The 19372-nt window shown below is 39.1% G+C and overlaps 1 protein-coding gene across 1 annotated transcript in view; it reads right to left on the bottom strand.

Moving 5' to 3' along the window:
• The window catches only part of itga11a (integrin, alpha 11a), a 191696-nt gene that overhangs the window by 145965 nt on the left and 26359 nt on the right, over positions 1-19372 (bottom strand). Inside the window, exon 2 of the mRNA XM_061974906.2 lies at positions 5197-5311. Coding sequence (XP_061830890.1) covers positions 5197-5311 — 115 coding nt within the window. The remainder of the gene's footprint in view (positions 1-5196; positions 5312-19372) is intronic.

Genomic DNA, 19372 nt, shown 5'->3' with positions numbered 1-19372 from the left:
CACAGTAAGTCTTTGCTGTCGTCCAGCATTCTGTTTTTGTTTACTTTGTAGTCAGTTCAGTTTTAGTCTCGTTCTGCATAGCCTTCCCTAAGCTTCAATGCCCTTTCTTAGGGGCACTCACCTTTTGTTTATTTTTGGTTTAAGCATTAGAAATCTTTTTACCTGCTGTTTCCGACATCTACAAAGCAATTAGCTACCTGCTGCCACCTACTGATATGAAAGAGTATTACAGGGTTACTCTGCCAAGCTCTAGACAGCACCGACACTCAACAACAACACATCATTTGCAGACTATAATTACTGGTTTGCAAAAAATATTTTTTTACCCCAAATATGTGAAATTAGATAATCTCCGAAGGCACACCAGACTGCATCTCACGGCACACTAGTGTGCCGCGGCACACTAGAGTGCACAGTGGTTGAAAATCACTGGTCTACATAACATGTAATGGTGGTTCTTTGGTCAAAATGTTGCATATATTATGTTTTACAGACCACCTTCAAGTCACTTTCTGACAGTCGTTTCAGGATGCGCTGTTTTGTGGGCGGTCTTATTTACATGGTTCACCTTCGGCAGCGTCTTCTCCCCGTCATCTTTGTTATAGCGGTGTAGCGTGCAAGGACGGGAGTGGAAAAAGTGTCAAAAGATGGAGCGAACTGATTTAATGACATTCAGACTTGACTTCAATCAATAACGGAGCAGCATCTCCTCATCCGTGGCTCACTAGTGCAAGAACGCCAGAAATGTGTCCCGTAAAAAAACGTCCGACTGTAACTCTCTAAAAACTAATGTTCTGTTGGTGAATTATGTAAACCCACTATACTGGTAGTTTTTAGCGCTTCCATAGCGATATATAAGTTAGAACTTTACACTATTTTATATTAGAAATGGCAACAGCAGAGGGTGAATGCCCCATAACAAGAAGATAGTGAAAAAGAAGAAGCTTACGGCATTGGCTTTACAGTGGCGGACCTGTGCAAATTTTCAGGACTTATGCAGATCTCAAATACACATCAGCAGATACCAGAAGGCAAGAAAAGTTGGTTTTGCATAATATTGGGAAACAAAACGCCAGATAATGTGTCTGCTAAATGGTGCCATTTTGCGGTCCTTATACACACACCACAGTAATACTTGTATCTCTGACTACGGTAGCCGTAATGGGCTGACAATCCATCAAGCTGTGCGGCTTCAAAGTTATACTCAAGCATTTTGACAGATTTTTGAGTGCCGTGTGTAATGTTCTTTTTTTTCCAATGGGGCATTTGAAGTTTTGGTGTTGTTTACTGGCGTCATATTGCAGTCTACGTGTATCTCTTATGTGTGACTACCATCTACTGGTCACACTTATCGTTACACCATGTACCAAATAAAATTGCTTCGAGGTCGGTAAGCACAACCAGAATGATTCTGTACATTAAGCGCACCGGGTTATACTGTCGATTTTTGAGAAAATGAAAGGATTTTAAGTGCGCCTTACAGTCCGAAAAATACGGTACCTGTTTTGTTCTCTTTCATCTCGTTCGTATTTTGTTCGGGAGTTCAGCATTCTACATTTTCTTAGATGAAGCTTTCCTTTTTTTGTCAATCAATGCACTTTAAAAATGTTCTCTTCTTTTACTTTGTGAAGCAAACAAACAGTCTCCTCTTCATTACAACTCTTGCTTATGTTTTTATTGAATGGTGTCTGCTCCTGGGTTATATCCCAAGCGTTAAGACTGGCGGTGGAGAGATCTGGTTTTCAATCGCATAATCCAGGTGTGTTAGTCCGACTTTACAAAAACCGAACAGATTAAGGTGTTTCCATGGGTTGTAGGATGCTTACAGTAGAGCCGAACTATTTGAGGAATCGGACTACTAGTTAGTGCATGGACACATATTGAATGATTCTGCACTATAGTCCTGGTTTGTAGTGGGCACAATGTGCAGTTCCAGTCCCTCGCTTACGGCCGGACGGATCTGCTTCTGACTATAAATTTAGTTTTAAAATTCTGCCTACGAGACAGCTTTTCTCTAAACGAGAAGTATATTCACATTTTAATGTAGTGAGATCGTGTGACATGTCAGACCTCTATTAATAATACAACACAAGCGCCTTTGTAACGTCTTAAATTAATGTGACATCATTATTCTTGCTAATCAGACAAAAAACTGCAGAGAAATGTCATAGTGCCAGGTGCACAGAACTGTGGCTCAACATTAGGGGGCGTACGTGAGCTGGCAGGGGTTTATTGCTGTAGTCTTTCTACAGAGAAGAAGAAGTGCAACTTAAAATAAAATAAAGATTTTTACAACAAAGTATCAGATATTTTCCTGAGAAAAAGTGCTGCGTTATCAACACACTGCCTAAGTCCAACAGTTTTTATTTCACACATTGACTCTACTTTTTCCCCAAATAAAGGGAAGACCACAAATGTTTTTTTGTGGTATAAAAAATTGCTTTTAAAAACAACATGTTTACTGTGGGGAGGCGTGGCCATGGTAACAGCCTCTCTGCTGGTTAATTTTGATGAGATTGTGGAATATTGCTGCTCACAAATACCTCACACCCTCAGGTCAGGGCTATATTGTGGGACAGTGCATGTGTGTGAGAATTGAAAATTAGTTACTAAAACTGTTGTACATTATGATAGACTATAATAATTATATAATAGTTAGCGTGCAGAAATATGAGACGATCAAAACACATGACTTGATCGTGCATGCTGTGTAGGATTAAAAATATTACGTTCTCTCAGAACATGTTAAAAAGATTTGAGAATTATGCATGAAAACATTTGTACCACATTTCAAAAGACAATATAAAATAATAGGAGTGCTTAAAAAATTGTTCTTTACTCGGATTCTAAATCGGCTCTGAATTTTCATGACTATATTTTATTGAAACATTTATCTTCATTTTAAGAATCTATTTTTAAATAAACATTGGTAGGCCATCTCCACGCTTACCCGCTGCGCGTGAACATCGTACTCCAGTAGCCAAGAGGAGCTTTTGTGACCTGTAGCCTGTTTTGAAAAGGTTTTATTACAATTTTATTACCAAATATTTTCTTCAAGAATCGATTTGAATCGAGAATCAATTAATAATAATAATAATAATAATAATAATAATAACTGGGTTTATATAGCGCTTTTCTAAGTACCCAAAGTTGCTTTTACATGTAGAACCCATCAATCATTCACACCTGGTGGTGGTAAGCTACTTTCATAGCCACAGCTGCCCTGGGGTAGACTAACTGAAGCGTGGCTGCAATTTGCGCCAACGGCCCCTCCGACCACCACCTATCATTCATCATTCAATTCACCGGTGTGAGCGGCACCGGGGGCAAAGGGTGAAGTGTCCCGCCCAAGGACACAACAGCAGCGATGTTTGGATGGTAAGAGGCGGGGAGCGAACCTGCAACCCTCAGGTTTCTGGCACGGTTGCTCTACCCACTACGCCATGCCGCCCCGTAAATCCAATCGTCACCCTCCAAAAATTGTTGCAAGAATCACATTTCCAATACATATGTATTTTACTTGATCATTATTTGTTTTTACACAAACAAGCTAAAACTTTGCCACAATAATATATTGATATCCTTTTGTCACAAATAATTGTTTGAGTAAAATAAGTCAATAGCTCAAATGAAGTAAACAAACCAGTTCTTTAGATTTTGGTCCACAAAACCCTCCTGTGTCCAATAACTTATTTAGTTTTTAAAACGATATTGTATTTTATATTTACATGATATATTTGAACAGCACAACAAAAACAGATGGATGTTTGTAAAAGTAAACATTGAAGAAAATTGAAAAATAATCACCTCATCACGCTAGTATTGATTCAGTGCGGATTAGGGTTGTACGGTATACCGGTATTAGTATAGTAAAGCGATACTAACTACCGTATTTTTCGGAGTATAAGTCGCACCGGAGTATAAGTCGCACCTGCTGAAAATGCATAATAAAGAAGGAAAAAAACATATATAAATCGCACTGGAGCCCGACCAAACTATGAAAAAAACTGCGACTTATAGTCCGAAAAATACGGTAATCATATTCGGTACTATACCGCCTCTGAAGAGTACCGGTCCACCACCCCCCGCTCCCCTGTCGTCGTCATTGCTGGTTTACGAGCAGAGGAGCATGTTCGGCAGCGCACAATCAAGGAGTACTTACAAACAGACACAGTGTGTGAACAGAAAAGTGAGAACAGACGCATTTTGGCTTAAAAACTAAAGATAAAGGTGATGTTATAACACTGAAACGCCCACCGGAACAGGTGCTTTAAAACATGGCTAGCTAGCTAGCGGCTAAAGACCAGCCACAGTCTGCAGTGTTTTAGCTACTTCTAAATCACTAATCCTCGCCTCCATGGCGATAAATTAAGTAAGTTTCTTACAAGTATCATCCCTGCAGGACGAGGAATACCTAAACATGCTTCACTACACATCGTAGCTCAATGTAAACAAAACGCCATGGGTGGATCTACACCTAACATCCACTGTAATGATACCAAGTACATGAGCGTATTTAGTCGATACCACTTCTTTCGTTTTTTTTCTGAATGTATACTATGTTTATACATTTTGAAAATATGTCCCTGGACACATGAGAACTTTGAATATGACCAATGTATGATCCTGTAACTACTTGGTATCGGATTGATACACAAATTTGTGGTATCATTCAAAACTAATGTAAAGCATCCAAACGACAGAAGAATACATATTTACTATAATTGAACAGAAGTGTAGATAGAACATGTTAAAAGAGAAAATAAGCAGATATTAACAGTAAATGAACAAGTAGATTAATAATCAATTTTTATAGTTTGTCCCTCATAATGTTGACAAAATAATAGAATGATAAATGACACAATATGTTACTGCATACGTCAGCAGCTAAATTAGGAGCCTTTGTTTGTATACTTACTCCTAAAAGACAAGTTGTCTTGTATGTTTACTATTTTATTTAAGGACAAACTTGCAATAAAAAACATATGTTTAATGTACCCTAAGATTTTTTGTTAAAATACAGCCAATAATGCAATTTTTTGTGGTCCCCTTTATTTAGAAAAGTATCGAAATAATTTTGGTATCTCCCACGTCTAGCTCCTTGGCTACACTAATTAATAGTTAGAGGTCACCTTTCAAACTCTCTGACATAAGTGGAAAACATAATTTCACGATTAAATAGGATGAGTATCTCACCATTTTTCTCCTCCAGCAGCAACATGTTGCTGAACCGTGTATCCAAACTGGGCTTGCTTTGGACCTTTGATGATCCTGTGTTTTGTTATGTCAATATTAAAGCAGTCGTGAAATCCTGAAGAAAGAAAGAAGAAAAACAAATTCAGAAACCACACAGAAATCCAACTGAGCATGTAGAAAAGTGTGAAATGGAACAAAACAAAAATAATGAATGGACCAATCAATACCAAAATATCCTCAACTGTTACTCAAATGTCAGAACATTGATTGCAGAGCTTTTAGGATCATACAGTTGGTATATACATTTAAAACCTAATAAGTTTCATGTCTCTCTAAGTTCTCGTTAGAATACAGAGTGTTTATTGAGCCACTTAAGGCACATAATATTATTTTACATCCTAAAAGTATTACTGTACGTTAAATATTGGATGACGTTAATTATCTACCTTTTGCCACGGAAGAGCATTTAACTGTGGCGCTTGTCACTAATATGTCGCTGGCACTAATAGATGAACAAAGATACAATATTTCAAGTTAATGAATACTAATTTATGTACAAATTTAGGAAAAAAATCAGAACAATGATGTCACCTTTTAATGTAGCCTGCTAATGCTTAATGCTAGCTAGCTAACCTAGACTGTGTTATTATTATGCATGGCATTAGTAATTAACTTATTTTTACACAGGTTTGAAACTTGGATTGTTAAAATAAGGTGACACAACTTTTACTATGCTGTCAGTCATTAAATTTGTTGAATATTGTTTTTAAAAAAAAAATAATTTTCAAGTGATTAGCTTACTTTGATTATTGTGGAGGGTTTTTCCCCCCGGTATTTCCAGTTTAACTGAGCTGAATTTGGGTTGACACATGGTTGTCATTTCCATTTTTTATAAAAAGGAAAATAGATCAAAATATGTAATTTAACAAGCTTGAGCATTTTGTCTACTGGTTTAGGAAGCCACAGTAAAACAATTTTAGGGAGGAAAATTGTTAACCAGTGTATATATTTGGATCAACAACTGACATCCACTGTAATGATACCAAGTACAGGAGCGTATCTAGTCGATACTTTGATTACATCGACATTTTTTAGCATCACAAAATATATACATATATATATATATTTTTATATCATGTTTATAAACTCAGTAAATACGTCCCTGGACACATGAGGACTTTGAATATGACCAATTTATGATCCTGTAACGACTTGGTATCAGTTCAGCTCAGTTTATTTCGAACATGCATACGATACAATGTAATGCATCACACAATTCCAGTTGTTTCATTACAGCACGTCCGAAAAGGAGTAGGAAGAAGCAGAGCATGTAAGAAAAACAAGTGTCAGTAATATATTATTCATATTTATACTTGCATATGGCATATAGTGGCATTTAACTACTAGAGTTTTCAACTGTCCCTTGACAAATGGAATTGTCTTCTAGTAAGAAATACAAGTATAAAAGTGTCTTTGACATCCCACTGGGTTGTGAGTTTTCCCCTTGCCCTTGTGTGGGCTCTGAACTAAGGATGTTGTCGTGGCTTGTGCAGCCCTTTGAGACACTTGTGATTTAGGGCTATATAAATAAACATTGATTGATTGATGTGTTCCGTATTGCGCTGTTAAGGGAAGCACTTTGTCCTATATTTGTATTGCCGTAAGAATTCGGAGATGGTTTTTCACGATCTCGTCCACAAGGTACATGCTGACTTAGCAGTTGTGCTCGATCAATTTTTTAGTAGTGTCTTTAACAACTGTGCTCTTTTACTGTCTTGTCCTCCAAACACTTGTGTATGTAAGTTGTTAAACATAAACATAATGTGTCCAGCGCTATTGATATTATGTATATCCTCTTATATAGTAAGTTAGAATATTGCAGCAAATACACAGCTAATACATTTGTCTGGAACATTCATGACTCTGAACTGTTTTGATGAAGTGCACACATTCTGCTGCCTCTACTGATATCATTATTTATTGTTTTGGAGACATTGATGCATGTTTTGATGATTTCCAATCACTTTTACAGGGCCAAAGAATGATGACTCTGCGTAACCCGAAATTTAAGCTCTCTAATGGTACAAAGGTCTAACTCAGGGGTCCCCAAACTAAGCGTCCAAAATTCGGCCCGCGGGAAGTCCCAAGTTTAAAAAATAAATAAATATTATTATTTTTTTTTTTTTAATCTGTCTTTTCTAATCCATTTTCTATCGCTTGTTACGCTCTGTGTCTCCTAGCCGCTCAGGCAAATAATATTGTCTAAAAATGCATTTTCCCATCGATAACGTGACATCCTCGCACTCGGAATATATATATATATATATATATATATATATATATATATATATACAGTTGAGGTTTCTGTGGCTTATCTGTTTCTGTGGCTTATCTGTTATACCTTTTCTTTGAACTTGGAAAAATTATAGTTTGAATTTGAGTGGAATATGTTGAAGGTGGAATCGGTTAAAAATGTAGGAATAGTGGAAGTTTGAAAAATGTCCATTTCATTTTGAATGGGAAAAATGACCCAGAAAACTGTGAAATCTGGGAATTTTTGGAATCTGTCGATGGAAAGCCTGCAATTCCCCAATAAGCTGAACAGTTTGAAGTTGGAACAGTTTGAATCAGCTGAAAAATGTGAAAAGTAGAGTGTGCCAAAATCTGGAGAATAATAATAATACAAATAAATATTAATTTTAGTGTAGAAAAACATATATGTGAATGCTTTGGAGCATTCACACAATAATAATAATAATAATAATGATAATAATAAATAGATTAATTTAGGTGAATGCTTTGTAGCATTCACACAACTAGCCAATCTCTAATGTAGACTACTTCAATCATATTTAAACAAATAATAACAGTTTATAATTATTTGTTTTCTGGCCACTTCATATTGAACTTGTTGGCACTTTTTCGTAAAAAAAGTAAGTCTTGAACTATAGAAAGTATTTCAATGGTTGAAATCTGCGCTTTTGAGTGTTATACGAGTTATTACAGTAATCTACGTCACAGCAGCTCAGACGAGGAACAAAGCAGAGTGGGCGGAGTTTGTGTTCAAAGCTTCCAACCCGAAACGTGTGTGTCAGAAACAGATGCAGAAGCAGATTTTTCCGTGATAATATATCATATCGTAGATGTTTATTACACTTTGTGATGTTCATATGTTGTTAATATTCAGTGTTTTATTGTTCATAGTTAATATTGTAAATCACACTATGTATTTTCATGTACATTTTGGGTGTCCCATTCAGTAAAAAACTGTAAAATTCCATTCCGTTTTTTTTTTTAGGTGTCTGTCATAATGTTTTTAGAATTCTATCGGACATTGTGACTTTTGGTATTAGTGTTCCTGAAAAAAAGGGACCCAAATACACATACTGAACAGCAGATTTTTACAGCTAAATGTTTAGATATAATGTATACACACATACACATTGGCACCACAGACACTTTTTTTCTCTCGAGTCAAAATATTTGCCCAGCTCTGGTATAGAAACTGTGTAGATTGTCAGTCAACAGGTTATGTGATCCACAAATCGATACAACTGGATTATTCTGAAAGGTTTTCAACAAACAAGAAGAGTCTCGTCGCCCGCATTCAACCTCTGCAGATAGCATAAAACTCCAAAAAAAATCGAGTCGATCAGCCCTGAAAGGTGTTTTTTATTTCCTTTAGAGAGTTGGCAACCAGTGTAACTACAAACGTTTGTACGTGTCATAATGTGCAAACCACAGCAGCTGGTACAAGTTTTCCTCATGGGATAGCATTTCCTGCTACAGTCCATATTGACACAGTCGTTTCCAGGTGATGCCCTGATGCAGTCATGTCAACGATCCGCTCAGTTTCATCCCCTATTGTTTGACACAACTAGTGTTGTCCCGATACCAAAATATTTCGGTACTTTTCTAAATAAAAGGCACCACAAAAAATGTAATTATTGGCTTTATTCCAACAAAAAAATCTTAGGGTACATTAAACATATGTTTCTTATTGCAAGTTTGTCCTTAAATAAAATAGTGAACATACAAGACAACTTGTCTTTTAGTAGTAAGTAAACAAAGGCTCCTAATTTAGTCTGCTGACATATGCAGTAACATATTGTGTCATTTATCATTCTATTATTTTGTCAACATTATTAAGGATAAGTGGTAGAAAATTAATGATTAATCTACTTGTTCATTTACTGTTAATATCTGTTTACTTTCTCTTTTAACATGTTCTATCTACACTTCTGTTAAAATGTAATAATCACTTATTCTTCTGTTGTTAGATACTTTACATGAGTTTTGGATGATACCACAAATTTGGGTATCAATCCGATACCAAATAGTTACAGGATCATATATTGTCATATTCAAAGTCCTCATGTTTCCAGGGACATATTTCCTGAATTTATAAACATAATATTATTATTTTTTAACTAAAGAAGATTTTGTGATGCTAAAAAAAATTGATGTAATAATCATAGTGGTATCGACTAGACACGCTATTGTACTTGGTATCATTACAGTGGATGTTAGGTGTAGATCCACCAATGGCGTTTGTTTATACTGTAGCGTCCCAGAAGTTCTGGGAATGTAATCTGTAGTGTTTGTTGTGTTGCGGTGCAAATATTCTCCCAAAATGTGTTTGTTATTGTTGTTTAGTGTGGTTTCACTATCTGGCACATATTTATGACAGTGTTGGCGTTGTTTATACGGCCACCCTTAGTGTGACATGTATGACTGTTGATTAAGTATGCCCTTCATTAACATGTGATCAGTGTGTTAAGATGGTTGCCTTAATGCAGTGGTTTTTAACCTTGTTGGAGGTACCGAACCCCACCAGTTTTATATGCGCATTCACCGAACCCTTCTTTAGTGAAAAATAAAATGTTTTTTTTTTTTCAAATTCAAGACAAAGTTATATGTTTTTGGTAACACTTTAGTATGAGGAACATATTCTAAGTAACAAAGACTTAGTTTAGAGTTTTTTGGACACTAAGGGAACATATTCTATGTAACAAAGACTTAATTTAGAGTTATTTGGTTAGAGGGTTAGGGCCAGGGTTAGAGGGTTAGCGTTATAATAAGGCCATGCCGAATAAGGCATTAATAACTACCGGTACTTAATAATGACTAGTTAAGAGCCAATATGTTACTAATTTGCATGTTAATAAGCAACTAATTAATGGTGAATATGTTCCCCATACCAAAGTGTTACCATGTTTTTTTACTGGTGCACAAAATGAACCGTGCATGAACATCACCTTGTTCAAAGAACAAAACCAACACAGTGCATAAACTCACAACAAATTACACACCTGCAAATCAGTGTAACTTTTGCTGTTGCCGTATCCGTAATACGCCAATAGGAAGAAGTTTTTATTTACACGATGAGTCGGGTGTGTCTTGACCTTCGCCGAACCCCTGAGCCCGACTCACCGAACCCCTAGGGTTCAATCGAACCCAGGTTAAGAACCACTGCCTTAATGGTTAATGATTGGACATAGTGAAATCATGTGTTGACTTCATCAATTATAGACAGGTTTTTACTCATCCTTCATCATGACTTCAATGTAGCATGCAGAGATATCACGCACCCTACATGGTTGATATTCGGAATAATAGTACTTGAATTGTCTCCATGGAGACACGGATTAATGATATTGAAGTAGTTACAACACTGCTGACTATGGACAGACAATAGCCGCTAACTAGCCAGCCATGTCTTAAAGGGGAACATTATCACCAGACCTATGTAAGCGTCAATATATACCTTGATTTTGCAGAAAAAAGACCATATATTTTTTTAACCGATTTCCGAACTCTAAATGGGTGAATTTTGGCGAATTAAACGCCTTTCTAATATTCGCTCTCGGAGCGATGACGTCACAACGTGGCGTCACATCGGGAAGCAATCCGCCATTTTCTCAAACACCGAGTCAAATCAGCTGTTATTTTCCGTTTTTTCGACTGTTTTCCGTACCTTGGAGACATCATGCCTCGTTGGTGTGTTGTCGGAGGGTGTAACAACACGAACAGGGACGGATTCAAGTTGCACCAGTGGCCCAAAGATGCGAAAGTGGCAAGAAATTGGACGTTTGTTCCGCACACTTTACCGACGAAAGCTATGCTACGACAGAGATGGCAAGAATGTGTGGATATCCTGCGACACTCAAAGCAGATGCATTTCCAACGATAAAGTCAAAGAAATCTGCCGCCAGACCCCCATTGAATCTGCCGGAGTGTGTGAGCAATTCAGAGACAAAGGACCTCCCTAGCACGGCAAGCAATGGCGGCAGTTTGTTCCCGCAGACGAGCGAGCTAAACCCCCTATCGACCCTAGCTTCCCTGGCCTGCTGACATCAACTCCAAAACTGGACAGATCAGCTTTCAGGAAAAGAGCGCGGATGAGGGTATGTCTACAGAATATATTAATTGATGAAAATTGGGCTGTCTGCACTCTCAAAGTGCATGTTGTTGCCAAATGTATTTCATATGCTGTAAACCTAGTTCATAGTTGTTAGTTTCCTTTAATGCCAAACAAACACATACCAATCGTTGGCTAGAAGGCGATCGCCGAATTCGTCCTCGCTTTCTCCCGTGTCGCTGGCTGTCGTGTCGTTTTCGTCGGTTTCGCTTGCGTACGGTTCAAACCGATATGGCTCAATAGCTTCAGTTTCTTCTGCAATTTCGTTTTCGCTACCTGCCTCCACACTACAACCACCCGTTTCAATACATTCGTAATCTGTTGAATCGCTTAAGGCGCTGAAATCCGAGTCTGAATCCGAGCTAATGTCGCTATAGCTTTCTGCTCTTTCCGCCATGTTTGTTTGTGTTGGCTTCACTATGTGACGTCACAGGAAAATGGACGGGTGTTTATAACGATGGTTAAAATCAGGCACTTTGAAGCTTTTTTTTTAGGGATATTGCGTGATGGGTAAAATTTAAAAAAAAACTTCGAAAAATATAATAAGCCACTGGGAACTGATTTTTAATGGTTTTAACAATTCTGAAATTGTGATAATGTTCCCCTTTAAAGCACCTCTTCCTGAGGGTGTTCTGCATGACACGACGTGAAGACGACGGGTGGGGGAGCCGGTATTTATTAGAGGCGGTATAGTACCGAATATGATTCATTAGCATCGCGGTACTATACTAATACCAGTATACCGTACAACCCTAGACACAACAAAGCAAGGCACTTAGAAAGCTAGGCACTGCAGAAATCCCAATAGCACTTGGGTTTTGTAGTGTGATTGCGGATCAAAGAGAATCTGTTTTCTCCATCGTGTGCTAACTGTCACTCGTATCAGCTAACAGCTTTGCGGGTGGTGGAAAAAGCGGCGAGTCTGTTTTTCATCAAAAGGCCAGACACACGAGGTCTTTTTTTTTTTTTTTTTTTTTTTTTTACAACATTTTACATGACACGCATAAGAGTCTTGTTGACATTTGCAGCTCAGGAAAAGAGTAATTTTTGGACAAAATGGGATGCTGAGATCTCAGAGTGGGGCTGTGAAGAGGGGGAAACGACAGCTGCGTACCTCTCAAACCAGCTCTCTCGACTCATCTGATATCAATTTCATCTTTTGTCACTGGTTGTCAGACCATTTCTCTCCACAGATTAGTGCTGTTTTAAGGTCAAGGATGTCATTGACTTTCACAATTGAGCAGACTGTCACTTTGAGGCATCCAAACCCAGAAAGTGAAGCCTATAGACACTTCATTTTCGAGTGAGATAATTGCCCAAAATCAGTCTCACAGCTGAGCCGAACACGAAAGCTTCTTTTTTTTCTGGTTGAACCACGTCAAACAAACCCTTCTTTGCGGCTCTTATCCATGCTGTGGGGCTTTATCAATTACTCAACCACATGCTAAACATCCTCTCGCATCTTTCTCTCCATCTGTGAGTCTTCAGGGTCACGTCAAGTTAAGCGAGCCTTGTTTCTCTACAGGGAGAATTTATGTTGACTGCAAACAACAAGGTGAAGGAATGAAGAACACGTGCAAGTCTAATTATGATACAACAGATTTCCGCTAGAGTGGAAGTTGAGTCGAGGTTATTTGCAACTGATTATTTGTGTATCCACTCAGTCGATAATGATGGTTGGACTCATATGTTCTGTGAGTTCTGTTTGCTGAGCTCAGTGGGCGATGGCAGTCTGACCCCAGATCCAAATGTTTTTCTGTTTCTAATATGACTCGAACATCTAATGCAGAGCAACTTTTTAAAGGGGAACATTATCACAATTTCAGAAGGGTTACAACCATTAAAAATCAGTTCCCAGTGGCTTATTTTATTTTTCAAAGTTTTTTTCAAAATTTTACCCATCACGCAATATCCCTAAAAAAAGCTTCAAAGTGCCTGATTTTAGCCATCGTTATATACACCCGTCCAATTTCCTGTGACGTCACATAGTGATGCCAACTCAAACAAACATGGCGCATAGAACAGCAAGCTATAGCGACATTAGCTCGGATTCAGACTCGGATTTCAGCGGCTTAAGCGATTCAACAGATTACGAATGTATTGAAACGGATGGTTGTAGTGTGGAGGCAGGTAGCGAAAACGAAATTGAAGAAGAAACTGAAGCTATTGAGCCATATCGGTTTGAACCGTATGCAAGCGAAACCGATGAAAACGACACGACAGCCAGCGACACGGGAGAAAGCGAGGACGAATTCGGCGATCGCCTTCTAACCAACGATTGGTATGTGTTTGTTTGGCATTAAAGGAAACTAACAACTATGAACTAGGTTTACAGCATATGAAATACATTTGGCAACAACATGCACTTTGAGAGTGCAGACAGCCCAATTTTCATCAATTAATATATTCTGTAGACATACCCTCATCCGCGCTCTTTTCCTGAAAGCTGATCCGTCCAGTTTTGGAGTTAATGTCAGCAGGCCAGGGAAGCTAGAGTTCATATTCTTCTCTTGATCATCTTCGGTGGCATAAGGGACGGTGTGAGCCAAGACATCCAGGGGGTTTAGCTCGCTCGTCTGCGGGAACAAACTGCCGCCATTGCTTGCCGTGCTACCGAGGTCCTTTGTCCCTGAATTGCTCACACACTCCGGCAGATTCAATGGGGGTCTGGCGGCAGATTTCTTTGACTTTATCGTTGGAAATGCATCTGCTTTGAGTGTTGCAGGATATCCACACATTCTTGCCATCTCTGTCGTAGCATAGCTTTCGTCAGTAAAGTGTGCGGAACAAACGTCCAATTTCTTGCCACTTTCGCATCTTTGGGCCACTGGTGCAACTTGAATCCGTCCCTGTTCGTGTTGTTACACCCTCCGACAACACACCGACGAGGCATGATGTCTCCAAGGTACGGAAAACAGTCGGAAAAACGGAAAATAACAGAGCTGATTTGACTCGGTGTTTGTAATGTGTTTGAGAAAATGGCGGATTGCTTCCCGATGTGACGTCACGAGAGCGAATAATAGAAAGGCGTTTAATTCGCCAAAATTCACCCATTTAGAGTTCGGAAATCGGTTAAAAAATATATGGTCTTTTTTCTGCAACATCAAGGTATATATTGACGCTTACATAGGTCTGGTGATAATGTTCCCCTTTAAATGCAAAATGAATATATACAAATAAACTAGTTTGTCGGACTTTGTATCGCCTTTGGCGCTCAGTGTGTGGGCACCTCAGAGTCTGTCCATCGTGAAAAGTGGGGACCTGTGCTATGTGGTGCAAACAATTGAGATCTGCCAATCAGTGACTGCACACAGGAAATATGTGATCAGGAAAACTACTCTAAGCAAATCTGTTGTTCTATGTTGCAACATTGCTGCTGTTATTCCTGACAACGAATCACAAATTATCTTTGGTTGTTAGACATACCCACTAGCTGCGGAGGCTCAGCCAATTAGCTAAACAGTGTCAGGCTTGTCCCTGACAGTTTGGTTATGTTTTAGTTTTTCCTCTGTTTGTTTTATTTCCTGTCAGCGCTCTTATTTTGGTTCAGTTTCCTGATTGTCTCCCTGAGTGCTGTTTCACCTCAGCTGCGGCTGATTGGCACCTGGCCACACCTGGTGTCAATCAGCCAGCTGCTATTTAAACCTGCTTTGCCATTGTTGTCACTGTAGCTGTAAGCTGTATGCTGTGGACTGTTTGCTGTTGCCAGTTTTCCTGTTTGCTGTTTCCAGTTCACCTGTTTTCCTGGTATCCTGTTTCCTGTCTCCAAGTTCCTGGTTTGTGTTTTTCTTGCATTTTTTGGACATTAAATCATGTTTTCCTGCACCAAGCCTGCCATCTCTGCATCTTGGGGTTCGTCACTAACACTACTTGACAAACAGACTCAATAAACACACAGTGATGTTTTGGTGAATTTACCAAAGTGAGACTATATAAAAAGAATGCCATTGTAAGTTAATAATACTAACACAGACAATTTTAAACGTGTTAGCATATCCTTTAATGCTAATGTTGTTAGCACGTACAAACATGCATGAAAACACTCCTAGAAACATCACACACGGGACGGTTTAGTAAGTACGTATTGTTTTAGTTGCATTGGAAAACATACAAAAGTTGTTTAGACAAAGACTTCCGGTTCAAGGAACGAAACAGGAAGTCCATTTTCAACTCGAAGCACCTGCAGTGAGTGAACTCATCCAATATAAGGTGCCATAGCACAAACAATAACACTCCTTTTCAGTGTCTCCGTCGGTGTGCTATGAGATCTATTTGTTGAATAGAAAAACATTGCAGCCATAGGCGAAGAAAAATCTATTATAAGCCGAATGGTCAAAGCGTGGGAAAAAATAGTGGTTATAGTCCAGAAAATACGGTATTTATAACAATCTCATGGAAAGAGAAATATATTTAAAGATACATTCTCAATAAATCAGACAGCAGGTCAGTCATATTTGACTTTTTAAGGAAAGGATTAACACAGTTCTTCTCAAATAATGGGTCGGGTAAAAGCTGAACATTTTGGCGTCACTGGTTTGCGATGAGCTTCCAAGAGCTTTACCCATGCTAAAAGGAGTCTAAGCGCCATCGAGCATTCTGAAAGGACATTGGTCAATGATGAAATTAGAAATACAGTCGTTTCTCGTTTTTCACGGTTAATTGATACGGACATGACCGCGATTTCCTAGAGTCAGGATTATTGTTGATTAATCAAATATTTTCATAGCGCATAAAATACTGTTTGCGACCTTCTAGATAAGTTTTATTTATTTATTTATTTATTTTTTAACATTATTATAGTCCTCTGAACATGACATAATAACCTTTACACCCATTGCACCCAATAAAGCAGCCTTGTGTGTGTTCTATTGTAGATTACAGTCCTCATTGGTAGCCCAGTGGATCTTCCAAGCCTCATTGCTATGGCCGTCACTGACTTAAACATCCATCCATCCATCCATTCTCTTCCGCTTATCCGAGGTGGAATTGCGGGGGCAGCAAACTAAGCAGAGAAGCCCAGACGTCCCTCTTCCCAGCTACTTTGTCCAGCTCCTCCCGGGGATTCCGAGGCGTTCCCAGGCCAGCCGGGAGACATAGTCTTCCCAACGTGTCCTGGGTCTTCCCCGCGGCCTCCTACCGGGCGGACATGACCTAAACACCTCCCTAGGGAGGCGTTCGGGTGGCATCCTGACTAGATGTCCGAACCACCTCATCTGGCTCCTCTCCATGTGGAGGAGCAGCGGCTTTACTTTGAGCTCCTCCCGGATGACAGAGCTTCTCACCCTATCTCTAAGGGAGAGCCCCGCCACCCTGCGGAGGAAACTAATTTGTATTCGTGATCTTGCCATTTCGGTCATAACCCAAAGCTCATGACCATAGGTGAGGATGGGAACGTAGATTGACCGGTAAATTGAGAGCTTAGCCTTCCGGCTCAGCTCCTTCTTCACCACAACAGATCGATACAGCGTCCGCATTACTGAAGACGCCGCACCGATCAGCCTATCGATCTCACGATCCACTCTTCCCTCACTCGTGAACAAGACTCCGAGGTACTTGAACTCCTCCACTTGGGGCAACTCGGAGATGGCACTCCACCCTTTTCCAGGCGAGAATCATGGACTCGGGCGAGAATCATGGACTCGGACTTGGAGGGGTTGATTCTCATCCCATGACTAAACGTGGCTATAATATTGTTATGGGATTTTTTTCCACATTAAAGCAGAGTAAAAAGTATAGGAGGTCTCACTCCCTATTCACTTTGATGTGATCTAGCACAAAACACAATGAGCACAACTGTGTGTTTTTATCTTTGCAACTACACACATGCTGTGTAGTCTCTTATTTGGTTTTGATGGTGAGAAGAGTTGCCAGGAACGAGACGACGCGAGAATGGACAAACGTGTGCGTGTTTCCAAAAAAACATGCTTAGGTTAACTAATAGTTTCATTGGACAACACATAAACAACTCCACCATGGATGGGCAGCAAGTAAGACAAAAGCAACCTAGCAGAGGGACAATCAAGAGAAAACAGCAGATGTGTAGGGCACAATCTTCTCTCCATTGCTGGTATTGCTACTGTTTGGACTTACTCTATTTGTACAAACTCCGTTTCCATATGAGTTGGGAAATTGTGTTAGATGTAAATATAAACGGAATACAATGATTTGCAAATCATTTTCAACCCATATTCAGTTGAATATGCTACAAAGACAACATATTTGATGTTCAAACTGATAAACATTTTATTTTGCAAATAATCATTAACTTTAGAATTTGATGCCAGCAACACGTGACAAAGAAGTTGGGAAAGGTGGCAATAAATACTGATAAAGTTGAGGAATGCTCATCAAACACTTATTTGGAACATCCCACAGGTGAACAGGCAAATTGGAAACAGGTGGGTATAAAAGTAAATTCCATGAAATGCTCAGTCATTCACAAACAAGGATGGGGCGAGAGTCACCACTTTGTCAACAAATGTGTGAGCAAATTGTTGAACAGTTTAAGAAAAACCTTTCTCAACCAGCTATTGCAAGGAATTTAGGGGTTTCAGCAGCTACGGTCTGTAATATCATCAAAGGGTTCAGAGAATCTGGAGAAATCACTGCACGTAAGCAGCTAAGCCCGTGACCTTCGATCCCTCAGGCTGTACTGCATCAACAAGCGACATCAGTGTATAAAGGATATCACCACAAGGGCTCAGGAAAACTTCAGAAACCCACTGTCAGTAACTACAGTGGTCGCTACATCTGTAAGTGCAAGTTAAAACTCTCCTATGCAAGGCGAAAACCGTTTATCAACAACACCCAGAAATGCCGTCGGCTTTGCTGTGCCTGAACTCATCTAAGATGGACTGATACAAAGTGGAAAAATGTTCTGTGGTTTGACGAGTCCACATTTCAAATTGTTTTTGGAAACTGTGGATGTCGTGTCCTCCAGACCAAAGAGGAAAAGAACCATCTGTGATGGAATGGGGGTGTATTAGTGCCCAAGACATGGGTAACTTACACATCTGAGAAGGCGCCATTAATGCTGAAAGGTACATACAGGTTTTCGAGCAACATATGTTGCCATACAAGCAATGTTACCATGGACGCTCCTGCTTATTTCAGCAAGACAATGCAGTGTTACATCAACGTGGCTTCATAGTAAAAGAGTGCGGGTACTAGACTGGCCTGCCTGTAGTTCAGACCTGTCTCCCATTGAAAATGTGTGGCGCATTATGAAGCCTAAAATACCACAACGGAGACCCCCGGACTGTTGAACAACTTAAGCTGTACATCAAGCAAGAATGGGAAAGAATTCCACCTTAGAAGCTTAAAAATGTGTCTCCTCAGTTCCCAAACGTTTACTCAGTGTTGTTAAAAGGAAAGGCCATGTAACACAGTGGTGAACATGCCCTTTCCCAACTACTTTGGCACATGTTGCAGCCATGAAATTCTAAGTTAATTATTACTTGCAAAAAAAAAAAAAAAAGTTTATGTGTTTGAACATCAAATATCTTGTCTTTGTAGTGCATTCAATTGAATATGGGTTGAAAAAGATTTGCAAATCATTGTATTCCGTTTATATTTATACACAATTTCCCAACTCATATGGAAACGGGTTTGTAGAAAAAAAAAGTATTCAATTTTACTCTACTTGCCTTATTTAGACAATCTGGGAGCCCCTTAAAAGGGGAGATCGAAATAAGATGAAACAACTTTGTCACATCTTTGCTAATATACTCAAAGTTAGAACTGGGCTTCCATGAG

The sequence above is a fragment of the Nerophis lumbriciformis genome, linkage group LG15, assembly GCF_033978685.3.
Source record: "Nerophis lumbriciformis linkage group LG15, RoL_Nlum_v2.1, whole genome shotgun sequence".
NCBI lineage: Eukaryota > Metazoa > Chordata > Actinopteri > Syngnathiformes > Syngnathidae > Nerophis > Nerophis lumbriciformis.
The sequence above is the reverse complement of the archived record's forward strand: the minus strand, read 5'-3'. Positions and strand labels throughout refer to the sequence as shown.